A 16,349-nucleotide genomic window follows, 5' to 3' on the forward strand; every position below is an offset into this window, starting at 1 on the left:
GCCCGTGGTGTCGCTGAGTAGTCAGAAAAGCCACTGTGAGGTCAGGAAGAGCAGATATTTCATGCTCAAGGGGCTGGCTGGAGTGGGTCCCAAGGGAGACTGAGACATTCAAAGAAGTTATATGACCAGGTTTGCACTCTAGAAACATTCATCTCACAGTTGTGTTCGGATAACTGTTTTTTGGTGGTTAAGGTTTGGAAGGCTAAAGACCAGTTTGGAGCCTCTTGTAACAACTTTCTGTCCCCCAAAGCGGGCTGCTTCAGTGAACTGGAAAACAGAAAACTGAGCTAGTTACATTTGAGTCTGAAGAATATCTAGATTTAGAAGGGGGGAATGAAGGCTTGTTTATTTTTTTTTTAATTTGCTAATGGGAGTTACTTTTTGTTTGCTTGATACATTCATGGTTCCTGTCTTGGTTCTGTTTAAATGACCTATTAGAAAATTTAAGGTATCAGTCCCTATAGTTTGGTGCCCAACTGAATTTATGAGTGTGGGATTATGGAAATAAGTTGATATTTTAATAACATGCCTCAAAATTCCTGAGCTTAATAGCCAGCATGTTCCTTATGTTAGAGATCATGCTGTCTCTTGGACTTGGTTGCTTCAATTGGGCATAGTTAGAGAATTCTTCAACTTCTTCTGACATTTAGGCAATATTTGAGTCTATCCCAGCTATTGTAGCAAACATGAGCATAGGGAAGTACATAGGGCATGGCTATGCTCTCCTGTCCCAGCTTTGAGAACATTTCCTGTAGAGCCAGTCCCACATCCCTCTCAGCAACATTAAGGTTTCCTGGGGACAACAATAGAACAGTGCGAAAGTCGAAAGCACTGGTATTCTGTGTGTCCGATTACTTCCCCCAGTCTAGCCCTGTTCAGAGGGGAAGCAAGGGAAATAAGTCACCATGGATTTGGAAACTAGACCTGTGATTTTTTTTCTTTTTTCTTAACCAGGAGAAATTTTGCCTCCTAGCGGAATTGGCAATGTCCGAAGACATTTTTTGATGGGCTCCGTTCTGGGAGGAGCGTGCGTGCCAGTGGTGCTATTAGATATGTCAGGGGAGGCCAGGGATGCTGCTGAATTCCCTGCCGTGCCCAGAAGGCCCCCTCACCCTCCGCTGCTGCCACCCGCAGTAGAGGATCATCCAGTCTAAAATGCCAGTAGTACCAAGGTTGGAAGCCCTGCCCTGGAGATATTATCTATATCGATACAGGCTGCATTTGAAAATGAAAGCAACTGATTAAGGGGAGTGGTGGGCCTTGGGCAGCTGCAATGCTTGGGTCCCTAGAGGTGTTGGCGTAGTGTTGGATACACCTGGCATTCCACTGGCTCCTACTATGTAACCCCAAGGGCATTAAGAAGGTTCATTGCCAACTGGGTGGTTGATCCTCCTACATGTTTGCTATTCTATGTGTCCATTTTCTTAACTGGTTCAAGTCAGAAAGGCTTGAAAGGATTTATTTTCTTCTAAACATCAAGTAATTTTCTTTTCCAAAGCGGGCCCATTGCTCCCCCAAACTTATTAAGTTCATTGGTTTTAATCAAAGTACTCTGACCCCATGTCTCATGTTTTTAAACTCGATGAGGGCACAGTGAGGACTTAACATTATCCTTTTTTCTTTCCTTCTGTGCCTGCCCTTAGATAAAAAGTCCTTTTAGAGACAGGCCAAAGGTGAAGTTGTGATAGAATTCAAAGTTTACAATGCAATTTATCAATGACTGAAAACAGATAAATTCTGAAGACTAATAATTTATCAAGAAATAATTTCTAAAACGCTAATGTTTATATTCATTGATTCTTCCTCTCTTCTTTGATGACTTTTAGAATTTTCAACCCTTACTAAAGCAGGTCAATCTTTTGGACCTTTAGAAAGGCAGTGAAACTTCATTTCATGCATTTTTTTTTTCTGCAGCTCCATGTCTGTTCCCAGTGAAGGGAGAAAAGACCAGAGTTCTCTCTGCTTGACTAGTTTGCAATGATCGCCTTTTTCAGATGCTTTTGGTATGAGAACAAAATCAGCCATAATCTTCAGGGTTTTAAATGTCATTTTTAATACATCAGGAAACCATAAGGCACAAGCGTCCAGCAACAGAGCAAATAGCATTGAAATGATTTCAGTTAGCAATTAAGTTTTTAATACAGGTTTTAGTGCACATCCCGTGTGGGGCCCCAGCCCGAATCCCAGAGATTGAGCTGATGTGTAGCAGCCATTTCTTCACCAGGAAAGGCCTCCCCTACTCCCAGCCCACACCCATTTGAGCTTCACTGGCTCTTTTGAACAGAAGCCTTTCTCAGTTTTTACTTGGTTCAGTGAACAAGGTTACTGTTTAAAAAACAGTGGCTGCAGAGTTGTATGTCTCCTCGCCCCTTGCTGTCCCCAGAGTGTACCTTGAGCCCTGAGGGATAATACTTAGGATGGTGACATGGCCCTTTCTCTGATTCTCTGGTCTTTGCCTGGCTGAGGAACCCCACTCAGGACGGAAGCATGCAGATATGTTGCAGCAGATTCGGGAAAGAAGGATTTTAGGATGGAAGACACTAAGCTGGACTGTAAGTTCTTGGGCTCAACATGTGTTCTGAAGCTCTTAATAAGGAAATGCAGGAATCAGGCTCTCTGTAAATCAGTTCTGATAAATTAACACTTTCAACAGGTTCAGATACAGAGTAGGAAATCTTTTAATAGATCCTTTTATTTGGGGGGAGGAACCCTTGTTGGCTTTAATGTTCTTAGGAAAAGGAGTGGGAATTTTAATTAAAAGAAATGTTCTTTGTTCTGTTCTATATAGCTGATGGATTTATACTTCTGTCTTCGTTGTCCTGGAGCCTCTATGAAAATTGAGGTCAAACCATCATTACTCTTTATTTTCTGTGTTCTCACATTTTTTTCCTTTGGCAAAGACCAAAATTAAGATTCTTAAACTAAGGGTCTCTTTAAAGAAAAGCACTGGCTTGAGGCAGGAGCACACACGGTTATGCTGCTGCCAAAGAGAATGTTAGACATCATTTATCGATGCTTTCTCAGTTATCCTAATACTGGTACCTAGATTCAATCAGGAAGATTTTTGAAAAAAAATTGCTTTCCTCTTTAGAGAGGTGTATGTGGGGAGTGGTGGGGTTTTGGGGAGGTTTTTTTTTTTTTTTGCTCATTAAAAAGAAATATAATATTTCTCTTGCCTACCTCTTGGTTTTTTATTTAGTTCTTTTTCTTTCTTTCCTTTTTTTTTATTTTTCCCAGAAACAATGCCTGTGTTTTTCTCTTATAACTTTGCTCACCAGAGTGCTTCCACTTTCGTGGTATGCAAGCAGTGGCTCCCCCATGGGCTTTACAGAGGAAACTCGTCAGTGGAAGTCTATGTACTTCCATTGGGAGAGGCACTTCTAATCATCTTCTAAGAGTATAAATATGCTTTATTTACTAAATTACTTGCCCTTTTAAAATATATATATTCATTTTCAGAGGTAATATTTTCAAATTTTATTATAAAAACACATCTGACGTAGGAGAGGAGTATGTGTGATGTATAATGTCAGTATCCAGTAACCGTGAGGAGACGGATTTTGGTGTCAGTAAGTGGTTCAGTGCTGGTATGATGATAAAACATAAAGTCAGAGTGACGTGTTAGAAAAATCTTTGGAACTGGATCTGAGACTGCCTTTTAGCTCTGACATGCGTTCTGTGACTTCGGACAAGTTATTTATACTCTGTAACTGTGTTGGTGTCATTATTGTACAGTGGAATTAATGTCTAGTTGACAGGGTCATATGTACATTAGAGAAGAGGTGAAGAACCTCACCTAATGCCTGGTTTCCCAGGAAAATATCAGTACTATCATTATATGTATTTGTTCAGTGAAGTCACTCTCAAATTCATTTTGTACTTACTAAGTCTATTTTACAGAGAATACCTTTCTGTGCAGAAAGTATAATTTTATATAGTATTCAAGTATTAGCATAAGACATATATGACACATAATAAGCTCTGGGTTTCTAATGACCTATTTAAATGTGATAAAATAAGAGTGCTTGAATGTCCAATAGATAAACTTTGAATAGAGCGGGGAATTTTTTTATAAATCCAGATAAATTGATCAAAAAAAATCTTAGATAAGTGGTTTAAAAATATTAAATTTTTCTAAAATGCTGGATTATGTCTTACTTGTCCAATTTCCACCTTTTTTGAGAGAGAGAAACAGAAACAGGAAGGGAGAGAGATGAGAAGCATCACTCGTAGTTGCAGCACTTTAGTTGTTTATTGATTGCTTCTCATATGTGCCTAGACAGGGGTTGAGGGTGGGCTCTAGCCAAGCTAGTGACCCTTGGCTCAAGCCAATGACTGTGGAATCAATGTCGATGATCCCATGTTCAAGCTAGCGATCTCGGGATTTTGAACCTGGGACCTCAGCATCTCAGGACGACACTCTGTCCACTGCACCACCACTGGCCAAGCCAATTTTCATCTTTTAATTTGATATATAGTAGACTTTGGAAAAGTGGGAAACATAGAAGCTTATTGTAGTCATAAACTAAAATTTCAATGTAAAAACTATAACTTTTGGGGGTAGAGATGAAAGGGGGAGCTGTGCTCTACTCAGGGTACCCCCTGCTCATTTGTGGAAGTCCACAGAGCTGTGGGAGCAGACCCTCTTTGCACCGTCCACCTGCTCTGGAATAACTGTGGTAAGGTAGAAGAGTAGCCTCCCGCCCTCCCTCTTCACCCCACTTCTCCCGTCCTGGAGAAAGGCTTTCTATCCTATTGTGGCCTATTCTCACCTTAGACTTATCTCTTGCTGATGCAGTAGTGTTCATTTGTCTGTTTTTCCACGCTAGAATGTATGCTTGATGAGGCCAGGGAATTTTGGCTATTTTGTTCACTGCTGTATGCTAAGTACCTACAATAGAGCCTGGCAACCAGTAGGTACCACATCAGTTTATCAAACTAATGGATCAATCTCTAGTCTTCAATAGGGCAACAAAGTAGGAAAGGTTACATCTACTCTCTTTATAAAACACACAGAGTAACAGAAACAAGGATATGGTTTTATATAAAAATCAAGAGTCTCACTGCACTAAGAACATGCTGATTTTTTTAAGGTTGATGAAGCACTAGTGGTTCTAACTTTTGGAAAGAGGAAAGAAAAAGTCAACAAGAACTGTTACTATCTCCTCTTATAGATGATTGATTGATTAATCATGTGCCTAGCGGAATAGAAAACCAAAAAGTTTATTTCCTTGGTGAAAAATTGTTACATTAAAGACTCTAAAAAAATAATTTCGTGATAAAGTGCCAGGTCTCAGGCCAAATAAGATCCCTCCTCCTCTGAGCCCTGAACAAGATCACAACTCAAGTTCAGGAGAGGCGGCTCTTTCCAACACTCAGTGAAAATCACACAGCCGAGCAAACTCAAGTTCCTTTACCAGGAATTTTATGTTCGCATATATTTCTAGCAGATAAATATTTTGTGAAAGCACCCAAAAAACACTAGCCATTCTCAGACTTACACAGAAGCTATACCTTTGTCAAGAAAATAAAATGTACTTTAGAATCTAAAAGCACATTCAACACTTGGCTCTAACACTTTGTAACTACAAGCAAATCCTTTAACCTCTAGGAATTCCATCCTGTCTCCTATAAAATGGCAACAGTCAGACCTGCCAAATCAAATTAAGATAATCAGATGAGTTTGTAAACAAGAAAGTGACTTTTAACCCACAGAGCAGACTATAGTTTCACTTGAAACTAAAAAACAATGCATGTTCTTTCCTTAAATGATCATTTAAAAGCTTTATGACTTTATATACATTCAATAGTTGACAAAATGTTTTAATGAGGGGAACCAAAGTAGTAAAAAAAACTAAGGCACATTTTTAATGCTATCTTTAAGGGGAAAAAATTTTTAAGAAAATATGTAGCATGGTGGTTAAGATACTAGGTTTTAAAGTCAAATTGATATGGATTTTATTCACAATTTAGCCATTTACCTTGGTTTTCATCTCTACAGTGGGGAGAATATTGCTTACCATGCAGGCTTACTGTAAGAATGAATCTATGAGACAAAGTGTTGAACATTTCTAGTACAGTCTGGAACATAATAGATGTTCAATAAATGACCAACATATTTGTGGTTATTCATTCTTTATAAATATCCCTCAGTATATGATTTGCCTTTCGAATGGTATGGAATCAAACTTTTAAAATATACTAATTGGCATTTTTACTCTGTATAAAAATTTGGTAGAAATTTCTCCAGAGAAAATGCATCTCTGATTTTTCATAACTTGTACTTTTCTGAGGCTGATGGTATTTAGATTAGGTGGTCTTTGAAACACGCATCAATGCAATTAAAGTTTCTAAATACCATCATTCACTTACCTAAACCATCTGAGAGCGCAGAGTATCTTAGGTGAAACGGAGTAACTTATTACTGTATCACAGAACAGGTATGCATAAGGAAAGAGCCCTGGAAGGGGCGTATCGAGGACAGACATGAAAATCTCTCTCTCTAGGAAATGGGTGCTACTAGTGAATCTTCTACGCCCCCAGACAGGACTGGCCAAGTTTCAGAGATAAGGATCTGCTCAATATGTTCTGGAAGTAAAATGAAAGCACAGGGGAGAACTTAAATCAATAAGAAGGGCTTTGAGGTGGTAGCACGTATTGTCACAAAACCTAAAGATGCTCATTTCAGTTTCCAACATTTACCACTTATCATCTGAGATGCAAATCATAAATTAAAAACAACCAACCCTTTTTTCATAGCATTTCACTGAGTCATTCACAATGTCCAGTGAATATTGTCTGAACTGAAAGTTTAATACAAAATTACATGTGTTGGTGTACTATCTTGACATTATACTTAGTTTTTCTTTTCAGAATCTCAAGGTGATGTGAGTAAATAACTTGCCATTGAACTACAGCCAATTTCAAAACTTAGGTTAAATTTTTAATACATGAGCATCATTCTTAATTAGAAGGCACTAATCTACAAGACCTATAATATTTAAAAAGGAGACCTGTAATCCATTTTTGGATCATAATCTGTTAGGTTATATAAATTTTTCTTAGGATCTTATCACAGACAGAATAAAATAACATTGCCTGAATAGCAAGTAACATGTAATAAAGAACCAGGAATGTACAAGTTAATATTTAAGCTTCTCACTTACTTGATCTAATATTAACAATGCAAAGTTTTCATGCCTTTTCTTTTGTAACACAACAGTTAAAAGAGTGCTGAATCAAAGTTTAACTTTTTGTGTGTGTGTGTATTTTTCTGAAGTTGGAAACAGGGAGGCAGTCAGACTCCTGCATGAACCCCACCAGGATCCACCCGGCATGCCCACCAGGGGGCGATGCTCCGCCCATCTGGGCCATTGCTCTGTTGCAACCAGAGCCATTCTAGCGCCTGAGGCAGAGGCCACAGAGCCATCTCCAGCGCCTGGGCCAACTTTGATCCAATGGAGCCCTGGCTGCAGTAGGGGAAGAGAGAGACAGAGAGGAAGGAGAGGGGGAGGGGTGGAGAAGCAGATGGATGCTTTTCCTGTGTGCCCTGGCCAGAAATCGAACCCGGGACTCCTGCACGCCAGGCTGACGCTCTACCACTGAGCCAGCTGGCCAGGGCCAAGTTTAACATTTTATATAATATTTTATTAAGACTTTTTGCTTTGAATATTTGAATTTTATATTTACTTCTGATAATTACAATATATAATTTAAACATGAAAGCATTTAAGTATGATGTTTTTATAATTTAGGGCTATAAATAGTAGTCAATAGTCGTGGTCAAGGTAAAAAATTAAACAAGTGTGTCTGTCACTCAGGAATTTTAGTTGGTGAAAACATCAAGAACTAAGTGAAACCTGTTTACATATATGACTGTATCTATACATATGTGAGAGTTCTCTTAGTTATCAAATACATGGAGTGTGGCATATTTTTAAAACATTCTTAAGTATATGCTTAAATATTTATGTATTTTCTTAAATATTTTTAAAGGTATACAGTGTTAGGATTAAGAAAGGGCCTTTGAACTATGGTCGCTCTCAGTTGTGTCAATTTTGTATAGTGTTTTAGAGTTTTATTTAGACATCAAACGAGCTATAACCATAACAGCTAAATTCACTGAAATCCTGTTATGGGAATCTAAGAGTTGCACACACCTTAGAATGTATGAAATGAAAATGATATGTTTTTATCGGATCTAGAGAAGGGCTTTGTTCTTCAGGAACTATTAATTGTTCTGTAGGATTAAAGTAGTTAATTTTTTTTATTATTATTCTGAGCTAATTCTTGGACTTTGCTTTGGTGTAGTGTATGTTAAGACAGCTACCTCACAGCAAGGGGTGAGCTCAGTTGTTCTCTTGATGATGGGTAAGGCCTGATTCTACAAGTCACAACCCAGGAAATTGTAAATTTGCTTGTACTGAGAGGTACAGATGTGACAGAGGACCCTTTCTGCATAGAACATCTCAGACAGTCTTTGCAAATGAAAAACAGCAGGATAGACTTGTTTTCTTTTGGGTTTGTTTTTGTGTGTGTGTGTGTGATATATAAATGGTATATTGGTGAAGAATTAGGGAGATAAACTAATTTCTAGTGGCAAAAAAATATCTTTTTATTTTTCAACCATCTTTTTGTAAACACGCTTATTTATTTTTTTTTTTTAATATTTGGAATTACCAAAGTATAATATAGCATTACAGAAAGTTTGGCAAAAACAAGAAAGGAAAATCACTCATAATCTTGTTACTTTAATGTACCTTTTGCAATTTTCGTGTATTACCTTTCAGTATAAATGTGTATATTTATAACCTAATAATATCTATTGAGTTATATTATGAGCAATTATTCACGATACTGCCTTACTTTTAGTCCTTTTATTTATACTAGTTAGGTAATAATCTATGGAAGAATTTTTCCCCTTGAATATTCTTGCTTTATAAGTGTTTGTTGGAGAGAAAAAAAAACTTTTTCTTTATTCTCTTAGGTTAAATCTCTGGCAGCCTGTGAATTAAATTAACAGAGACAAGTGAACAAGGGAAAAGGCACACAATTTTTATTACCTTTTATGACAAATTGTGGGGAAGTGACTAGGAAGTACAGAGTGACAACTGATGGAAGGTAAGGGTTTATGTCCTGTACAAGGTTTCTCTTAGTGAACCCTTCCAGTTAAAATTAAGTGGTCTGTCTTCGTTGATAGAAGTTTCAATGATAAATGGTTTGGGCTGAATGCTTTGAAGCTCTCTCTTCACTCAGTTCCTTTTAAAACAAAACAAAACTTTATTTTACCAAATTTGTTCAGAGTTTTAGACCGGGTGCTCCTTATGGACAGAAAGAATTAGAAAATCAAATTAATTCACCAGAATTTATCCTATAGAAAAGAGAAAGTGAGGATCTTGATGGCTAAAATAATCTTAATCATAAATTTTTTCTTCTGTTTGTGGCCAATGGAAGGAAGTCTATTTCAACATCGATTCTAGTTGCAGGAAGAGCCTCTCACAAATTACAGAAAGTATTCAATAGTTAGGTAGCCTGACTGCTTCCAGAATCCTTCAACTCGCTTTCAAACATTGACTGGATTTTTCAGAAGGCTGAATATGACACATTTAGATCAAGGAATTTTAGGGTTGTCACCATCAGCTAATTGACCTTTGGATAAAATCTTAAGCAGTGCATTTGAAAACTGAAGCAGCTTTGATGTATTATAAATTAATGACATAAGATGTTCATTAATTATTAAGCTTTGTTGAAATTTTCTAAATGTTGTACACAGGTTTTACAGCCAATAGCTGTCATCAGAATGTTTTGAAATTACACCCATGAGAAAAATAGAAACGTTTTTACCTCCGTGCATTTGCAGTTGCTCGTTAGTTTTGTAGTAACCTTCAAATAACAGGACATTGATTTATGCTACTTAGCCTCTCCTCTTCCAAGAAACTTAGCCACTTTGAAAAAAAACTTGTATATCCCAAAAAAAAGCCCCTCTTAATAATTAGAATTTGATACTTAAGATACTGATTTTACACTGAAGTATTAAATTCTTAATATTTTAGTAAGATAGGCAAAGGATTCCACGGTGAGAATGCATTCCATTAAAAAATCAGCACTTATGATGTGGTAGGGGTGAATTTGTTATCTAACAACAAATTAGATGAAGAAATATCCTTGGAAATAAATATTGGATGCTAAGTTGTTTTAGTTATACTGTTTTTCTTCCCAGAGTTGTGTGCTGAATTGTGTTGGTGAGAAGGACCAAACGCCTAACAGAAGCCCCACTGAATTTTAAATAGCATTTATTTAGGTCCCTTTATTATTTCTCCATACAGCTATGTTCTCTCCTTTCAAAGTCCTTATCCCAGTTTATAATGTAAACCCCATCAGTGTGATCATTTGGTGGATGCCTGTGTCCTGTAGCTTGTAAGTTCCATGTGGGCAGCCTGTTTTCACCCACCACTGTGTCCCCAGGGTCTAGTGTATTGGACATAAGCTCTCAGTACAGTGGATGGTTGGAAGGATGGATGGAGAATTCTCTTAGCCATTCTAACATCCCATGAAGCCTCTTTAAAGGTAATGAAATATTAATCGTTGTTTTGTTCTTTCTCAGCAACTGATAGAAAGGATCATTTTGTTACTTCTTTTCCTTCTGCATCTTGCAAACATTGCTGTAATTCCATTTTGTAGAATGGGAATGCTTTATGAGAATTTATTGTTCTTTAACAATCACAGTCTTTTAAAAGACTTGACTGATCATCCAAAGGTTTAAATGTTGTAGTGGTGTTGCCAAACAGACCTTATTGTAGCTAAGGTCATACATATTCTCCAATGTAGGGGAAGAGGACTTTTTCCTTCTTCCCTTTCAGTTTATTTCTTTTTTTTTTTTTTTTTTTTTTTTTTTGTATTTTTCTGAAGCTGGAAATGGGGAGAGACAGTCAGACAGACTCCCGCATGCGCCCGACCGGGATCCACCCAGCACGCCCACCAGGGGCGATGCTCTGCCCCTCCGGGGCGTCGCTCTGCCGCAACCAGAACTGGTCTAATACATTGACACAAAACAGATTAACAGGAGGGAAAAAAAAGACAAATTTGATTTTGTATGTAGCAAAGTCTTGTAGATATGAGATCTAAGAAAAGACTAGAGCAGATGTTTATATACCTTTTAGACAAAGAAGCAAATTTATAAAGAACTGACAGGACAAAGAAACTTAGACTTGGGTACTAGTTAGTGAAGGAACCAAACTGGTTGTTTACACGCCTTCTCAGCCCTGAATTTCCTATCTCTGGTGATAAGGATGCCTTGTTCTTCCTGGAGCAGGGAGGGCACTTTTCACAGGGGAGACTTCTTTCCTGATTCCAGGCGGACACGAGAGGCTCAGAGTGTCCTTGCACTAGCTGCTTCTTGAATCACTTTAATTCAAAATAATCAAGGCGCCAAAGTGGGACATTCTGGAGTGACCTGCCTTGAACCCAATCAAATCACCAGCACAGACTCTAGAGCATTGTTGTTTAATTCCCAGAATCTGCTTATTCTTTCAGAAGTCTTGAAACAGCTTGGACTTCCTTGCTTTTTTTTTTTCTTTTATATTGTATTTTACCACAGCAACATATGAAGGTTATTGCTTTAAAAATGTTTGAGTAATCATTTTTAGGATAAATTGAATTAAAAGAACAATATTTTTTAAATGTTCTTAAAGCACCAAGTATGTTAAGTTTTTTGTTTGTTGGTTGGTTGGTTGGTCTCTAGACTGTTTTTGTGTGTTTTTTTATTTTATTTAGAAAATTAAATTTAACAGGGTGACATTGATCCATAAGAGTATATATGTTTCAGGTAAATATTTCTATAGCATTTGAACTGTTGATTATGTTGTATACCCATTACCCAAAGTCAAATCATTTTCTGTCACCTTATATTTGTCCCTCTTTACACCCTTCCGCCACCCCCTCCCCCATATCTCCCTCCTCTGGTAACTACTTCACTATTATCTATGTCCATAAGTCTCAGTTTTATATCCCACCTATGTGTGAAATCATACAGTTCTTAGCTTTATCTGATTTACTTACTTCACTCAGTATAATGTTCTCAGAGTGCATCCATGTTGTCATAAATGGCACTACATCACAATTTCTTATGGCTGAGTAGTATTCCGCAGTATATATGTAACCATATCTTCTTTATCCAATCCATTATCGAGGGACACTCTTGTTGTTTCCATGTCTTGGCCACTGCAAATAATGCTGCAATGAACATGGGGGTTTACGTGTCTTTACGTACCAATGTTTTCAAGTTTTGGGGGGGTACCCAATAGAGGGATTGCTATCCAAAATATATATCAATAACTCAAAAGCTCAGCAACAAACAAGCAAACAATCCAACTAAAAAATGGGGAGAGGATCTGAACAAACACTTCTCCCAAGAGGATATACAAATGGCCAACAGTATTTTTTAAAAATAAGGATGCTGATTTGGCCAATCTTTGAGGCTTTCTTTTGCCTTAAATATTACAGTTGAAGACATAAAATATAAGTCTTAGTTAAAAAATATTAAAACACATCTCTTTATATCCTGTTACTGCTATATTAAAAAAAGAAAAGAGAAGTTCTAAAGAAAGAAACAAATACTAAGTTTTAAATTTTCTTTTGTCTGTGAAACGTATGTGTAAGAATGTACTTATTAGTTTAAAATACACTAATTATGGTGTAAGTGCTTCAGGTGTTTGGGGTTTTTTTTGGTTTTGTTTGTTTGTTTTATAGCTATGGCTATTATTCAGTGTAGAAATAAGTATTAAAATATTAAAAACAGGTTGAACACCCAATGCATACAATAGAAATTACTTTTCTAGAGTATATATGTCTAATATGCTAAAGTCGGGGACTGACATTAAAAGGAGGTTTTGCAGAAGACAATGTGGTTTATTACACAGCTGTTAGTTTGACTTAATATAGGGTTAGATTTTAGAATACATATCCACAAGAATTAGTCAACTATATATGCTCAATAAATATAACGTCATGAAACTGATGAGCCTATGCTAGCTATTGAATAACAGTGAATACAAGATCTTATACTCTGTGACAAGTTTCTGGTGTGCATTCTATGTTGTCAGTTATAGTGGAATCCCATGATTTAACTAACAGCTGACCTTTAGGGTGGAGTTAATCTGATCACATGAAAGCTGGGAGACCAAACCAAGATGTATGCTTACTCCATTAGTCAGCACATCTTGCCTCTAGAGCAGTGGTCCCCAACCTTTTTTGGGCCACAGACTGGTTTAGTGTCAGAAAATATTTTCACGGACCGGCATTTAGGGTGGGATGGATAAATGCACAAAATAAAATTATGCGACCTGCATAAAAACTGTGGTATTTTTAAATATAATTGTCAAATTTACAAGATAAGCATCAAGAGTGAGTCTTAGACAGATGTAACAGAGGGAATCTGCTCATTTTTTAAAAATAAAACATTGTTCAGACTTAAATATAAATAAAACAGAATTAATGTAAGTTTTTATTCTTTCTCTGCGGACCGGTACCAAATGGCCCAAGGACCAGTACCGGTCTGCAGCCCAGGGGTAGGGGACCACTGCTCTAGAGAGTATCAGAGAACAGGGCCAAACTTCTTCAAGAATAATTATTATTATTATTATTTTTTTGTATTTTTCTGAAGCTGGAAACGGGGAGAGACAGTCAGACAGACTCCCGCATGCGCCCGACCGGGATCCACCCAGCACGCCCACCAGGGGGCGATGCTCTGCCCTCCGGGGCGTCACTCTGCCGCGACCAGAGCCACTCTAGCGCCTGGGGCAGAGGCCAAGGAGCCATCCCCAGCGCCCGGGCCATCTTTGCTCCAATGGAGCCTTGGCTGCGGGAGGGGAAGAGAGAGACAGAGAGGGAGGAGGGGGGGTGTGGAGAAGCAAATGGGCACTTCTCCTATGTGCCCTGGCCGGGAATCGAACCTGGGTCCCCCGCACGAAGAATAATTTTAAAGTAGGTCATTTGCTGAATTTTTAATTCATTAAATTCCCAAAATTGAAGCTGCAAGTAGCATGATTAGTAGTATTTCAGCCTAGGAAATTTTTTAGAAATCTTTACAAAGCACCCATGGAATGCCAAACACCTTGAGCTTTGACCCATCTCTCTGACAAAAATCTAATAATAGGACCATTGTTTAAGTCTATTTTGAGATCATATGGTAGGGTCATGCCTGTATAAAAAGGAATACTTAACGTTTCTGTTCTTTGTTGGCCTGTCTGCAGCTTATCCAAAAATGCTATCAAATTTTGAAAGAACAGGCCCTGGCCGGTTGGCTCAGTGGTAGAGCGTCGGTCTGGCGTGCGGGGGACCCAGGTTCGATTCCCGGCCAGAGCACATAGGAGAAGCGCCCATTTGCTTCTCCACCCTGCCCCCCTCCTTCCTCTCTGTCTCTCTCTTCCCCTCCCGCAGCCAAGGCTCCATTGGAGCAAAGATGGCCCGGGCGCTGGGGATGGCTCCTTGGCCTCTGCCCCAGGCACTCGAGTGGCTCTGGTCACGGCAGAGCGATGCCCCGGAGGGGCAGAGCATCGCCCCCTGGTGGGCAGAGCGTCGCCCCTGGTGGGCGTGCCGGGTGGATCCCGGTCAGGTGCATGCGGGAGTCTGTCTGACTGTCTCTCCCCATTTCCAGCTTCAGAAAAATACAAAAAAAAAAAATTTTTTTTGAAAGAACATATTAAAGAAAACGTCACTGCTCCCATAGTATGTCTGTGTGTGTGTGTGTGTGTGTGTGTGTGTGTATTTTTCCAAAGTTAGAAGCAGGGAGGCAGTCAGACAGACTCCTGCATGTGTGGGACCGGGATACACCCAGCATGCCCACCAGGGGGTGATGCTCTGCCCATCTGCGGCATTGCTCCATTGCAGCTGGAGCCATTCTAGTGCCTGAGGGAGAGGCTGTGGAGCCATCCTCAGCACCCAGGCCAACTTTGCTCCAATGGAGCCTTGGTTGCAGGAGAGGAAGAGAGAGACAGAGAAAGGAGAGAAGAAAGGGTGGAGAAGCAGATGGTTGCTTCTCCTGTGTACCCTGGCCGGGAATCAAACCTGGGACTTCCACACACTGGGCCAATGCTCAACCGTTGAGCCAACCAGCCAGGGCCTCCCATAGTATGTCTTGCCTGCTCTCTAGGGCGCCCTCTTCAGGAGCAGTGCATTATCTCATCACTCGGGTGCACTGCAGAGGTTTATACCCTACCCACGAACCTCAGGAGGCCTTAGTGTGTGCCATTCTTATAATAGTAGGAGAAGGGGAATATAGAAAGTGGGGTAGAAAGAGCTTTAGGAAAGAATCTGGAAATTGGCTCTCTTACAACCTTCCATGTGCATGACTCCTTTACCAAGGGTTCTTAACCCCAAGTTTGTAAATTTGAATGAGGAAATTAATTGCATCTTTATTTCCGGTAACCTCTCCTGGAAATTGAACATTTCCTTTCACTATGAATGTGAGCGACAAACCTGAAGTAGTATCAGCATCAGTGGAAGACAAATATTCTCATTTCATATTACAGTGGCTTCCAATCCCTCAAAGGCATTTTAAAGTGATCACTGCTTTGAAGTCATGGCAGCCCTTATAAACATGCCCCTAGAATTGTTATTCAATGAGTTAATAAATAAGCCCATATATTTTATGTTAAAATGTTTGTAACATTTCTAAAACTGTTTACAACATCTTCATAGCCTTGAAAATATTTAATTTGGTTTTTTTAAATACTGTGTGTTTAATTTACGTGTTTAAAAATACCATCCTGACAAGGGACCCAGCCTGACCTTTGCCAAAGGAGTCCCACGCAGAAGAAAGGTGTAGTCCGTAGTCTAGTGAAACCCTGCAGGTCCCCTTAGAAGCATGCTTATCCCAGTGTGAAGACTGCTGTGCTAAGACAAGGCGGAGGCACCAGCCCCTCCTAAACCATCACTCCAAGGAATCTAAATTTGCCATTTTTTGCCAAGGAATGAAAAAAATGTGAAAAATCACTTAAATCGGTGGTAGACAAATCTGATTTTAAATACTGTAATCCGCTGTTTCTAAACCAGGAATGTACCTCGTACCCCGCTAGGGAGCTATTTAAAAATACGCAGCTAAGCTTAGTGCCTAAGGATTGCAACTCAGCAGGTTGGGGTGGGACCCAGCCATAGCTGCGTTAAAGGCCCACAGGTCGTTTTCGTACAGACCCTCAGATGAGAACTACTGCTTCAAACAGAAATGCTTTGAAAGCTTGTTCTATAAGAACTATTTTAAGTATCACATTTTTCAAGATTTATCTTGATGGAGCTTGTAACTACCTGAAACATGCTTTGCTGTGGCAGGAGATGAAAAGGGGAGTTTCTGGACT

General features: G+C 39.0%; 1 protein-coding gene across 8 annotated transcripts in view; it reads left to right on the top strand.

Moving 5' to 3' along the window:
- The window catches only part of MAP7 (microtubule associated protein 7), a 178,243-nt gene that overhangs the window by 69,124 nt on the left and 92,770 nt on the right, over nucleotides 1-16,349 (top strand). The window contains exon 1 of one of the 8 annotated variants that reach the window (XM_066373154.1): nucleotides 2,397-2,552. The exons of the other annotated variants lie outside the window; for them this stretch is intronic. Within the exon in view, the coding sequence (XP_066229251.1) occupies nucleotides 2,531-2,552 (22 nt within the window). The 5' untranslated portion in view covers nucleotides 2,397-2,530. Of the gene's footprint in view, nucleotides 1-2,396; nucleotides 2,553-16,349 lie in introns of those variants that run through there. 8 annotated transcript variants of the gene reach the window in all.

The sequence above is a fragment of the Saccopteryx leptura genome, chromosome 3 (assembly GCF_036850995.1).
Source record: "Saccopteryx leptura isolate mSacLep1 chromosome 3, mSacLep1_pri_phased_curated, whole genome shotgun sequence".
In the NCBI taxonomy this organism is placed as follows: domain Eukaryota; kingdom Metazoa; phylum Chordata; class Mammalia; order Chiroptera; family Emballonuridae; genus Saccopteryx; species Saccopteryx leptura.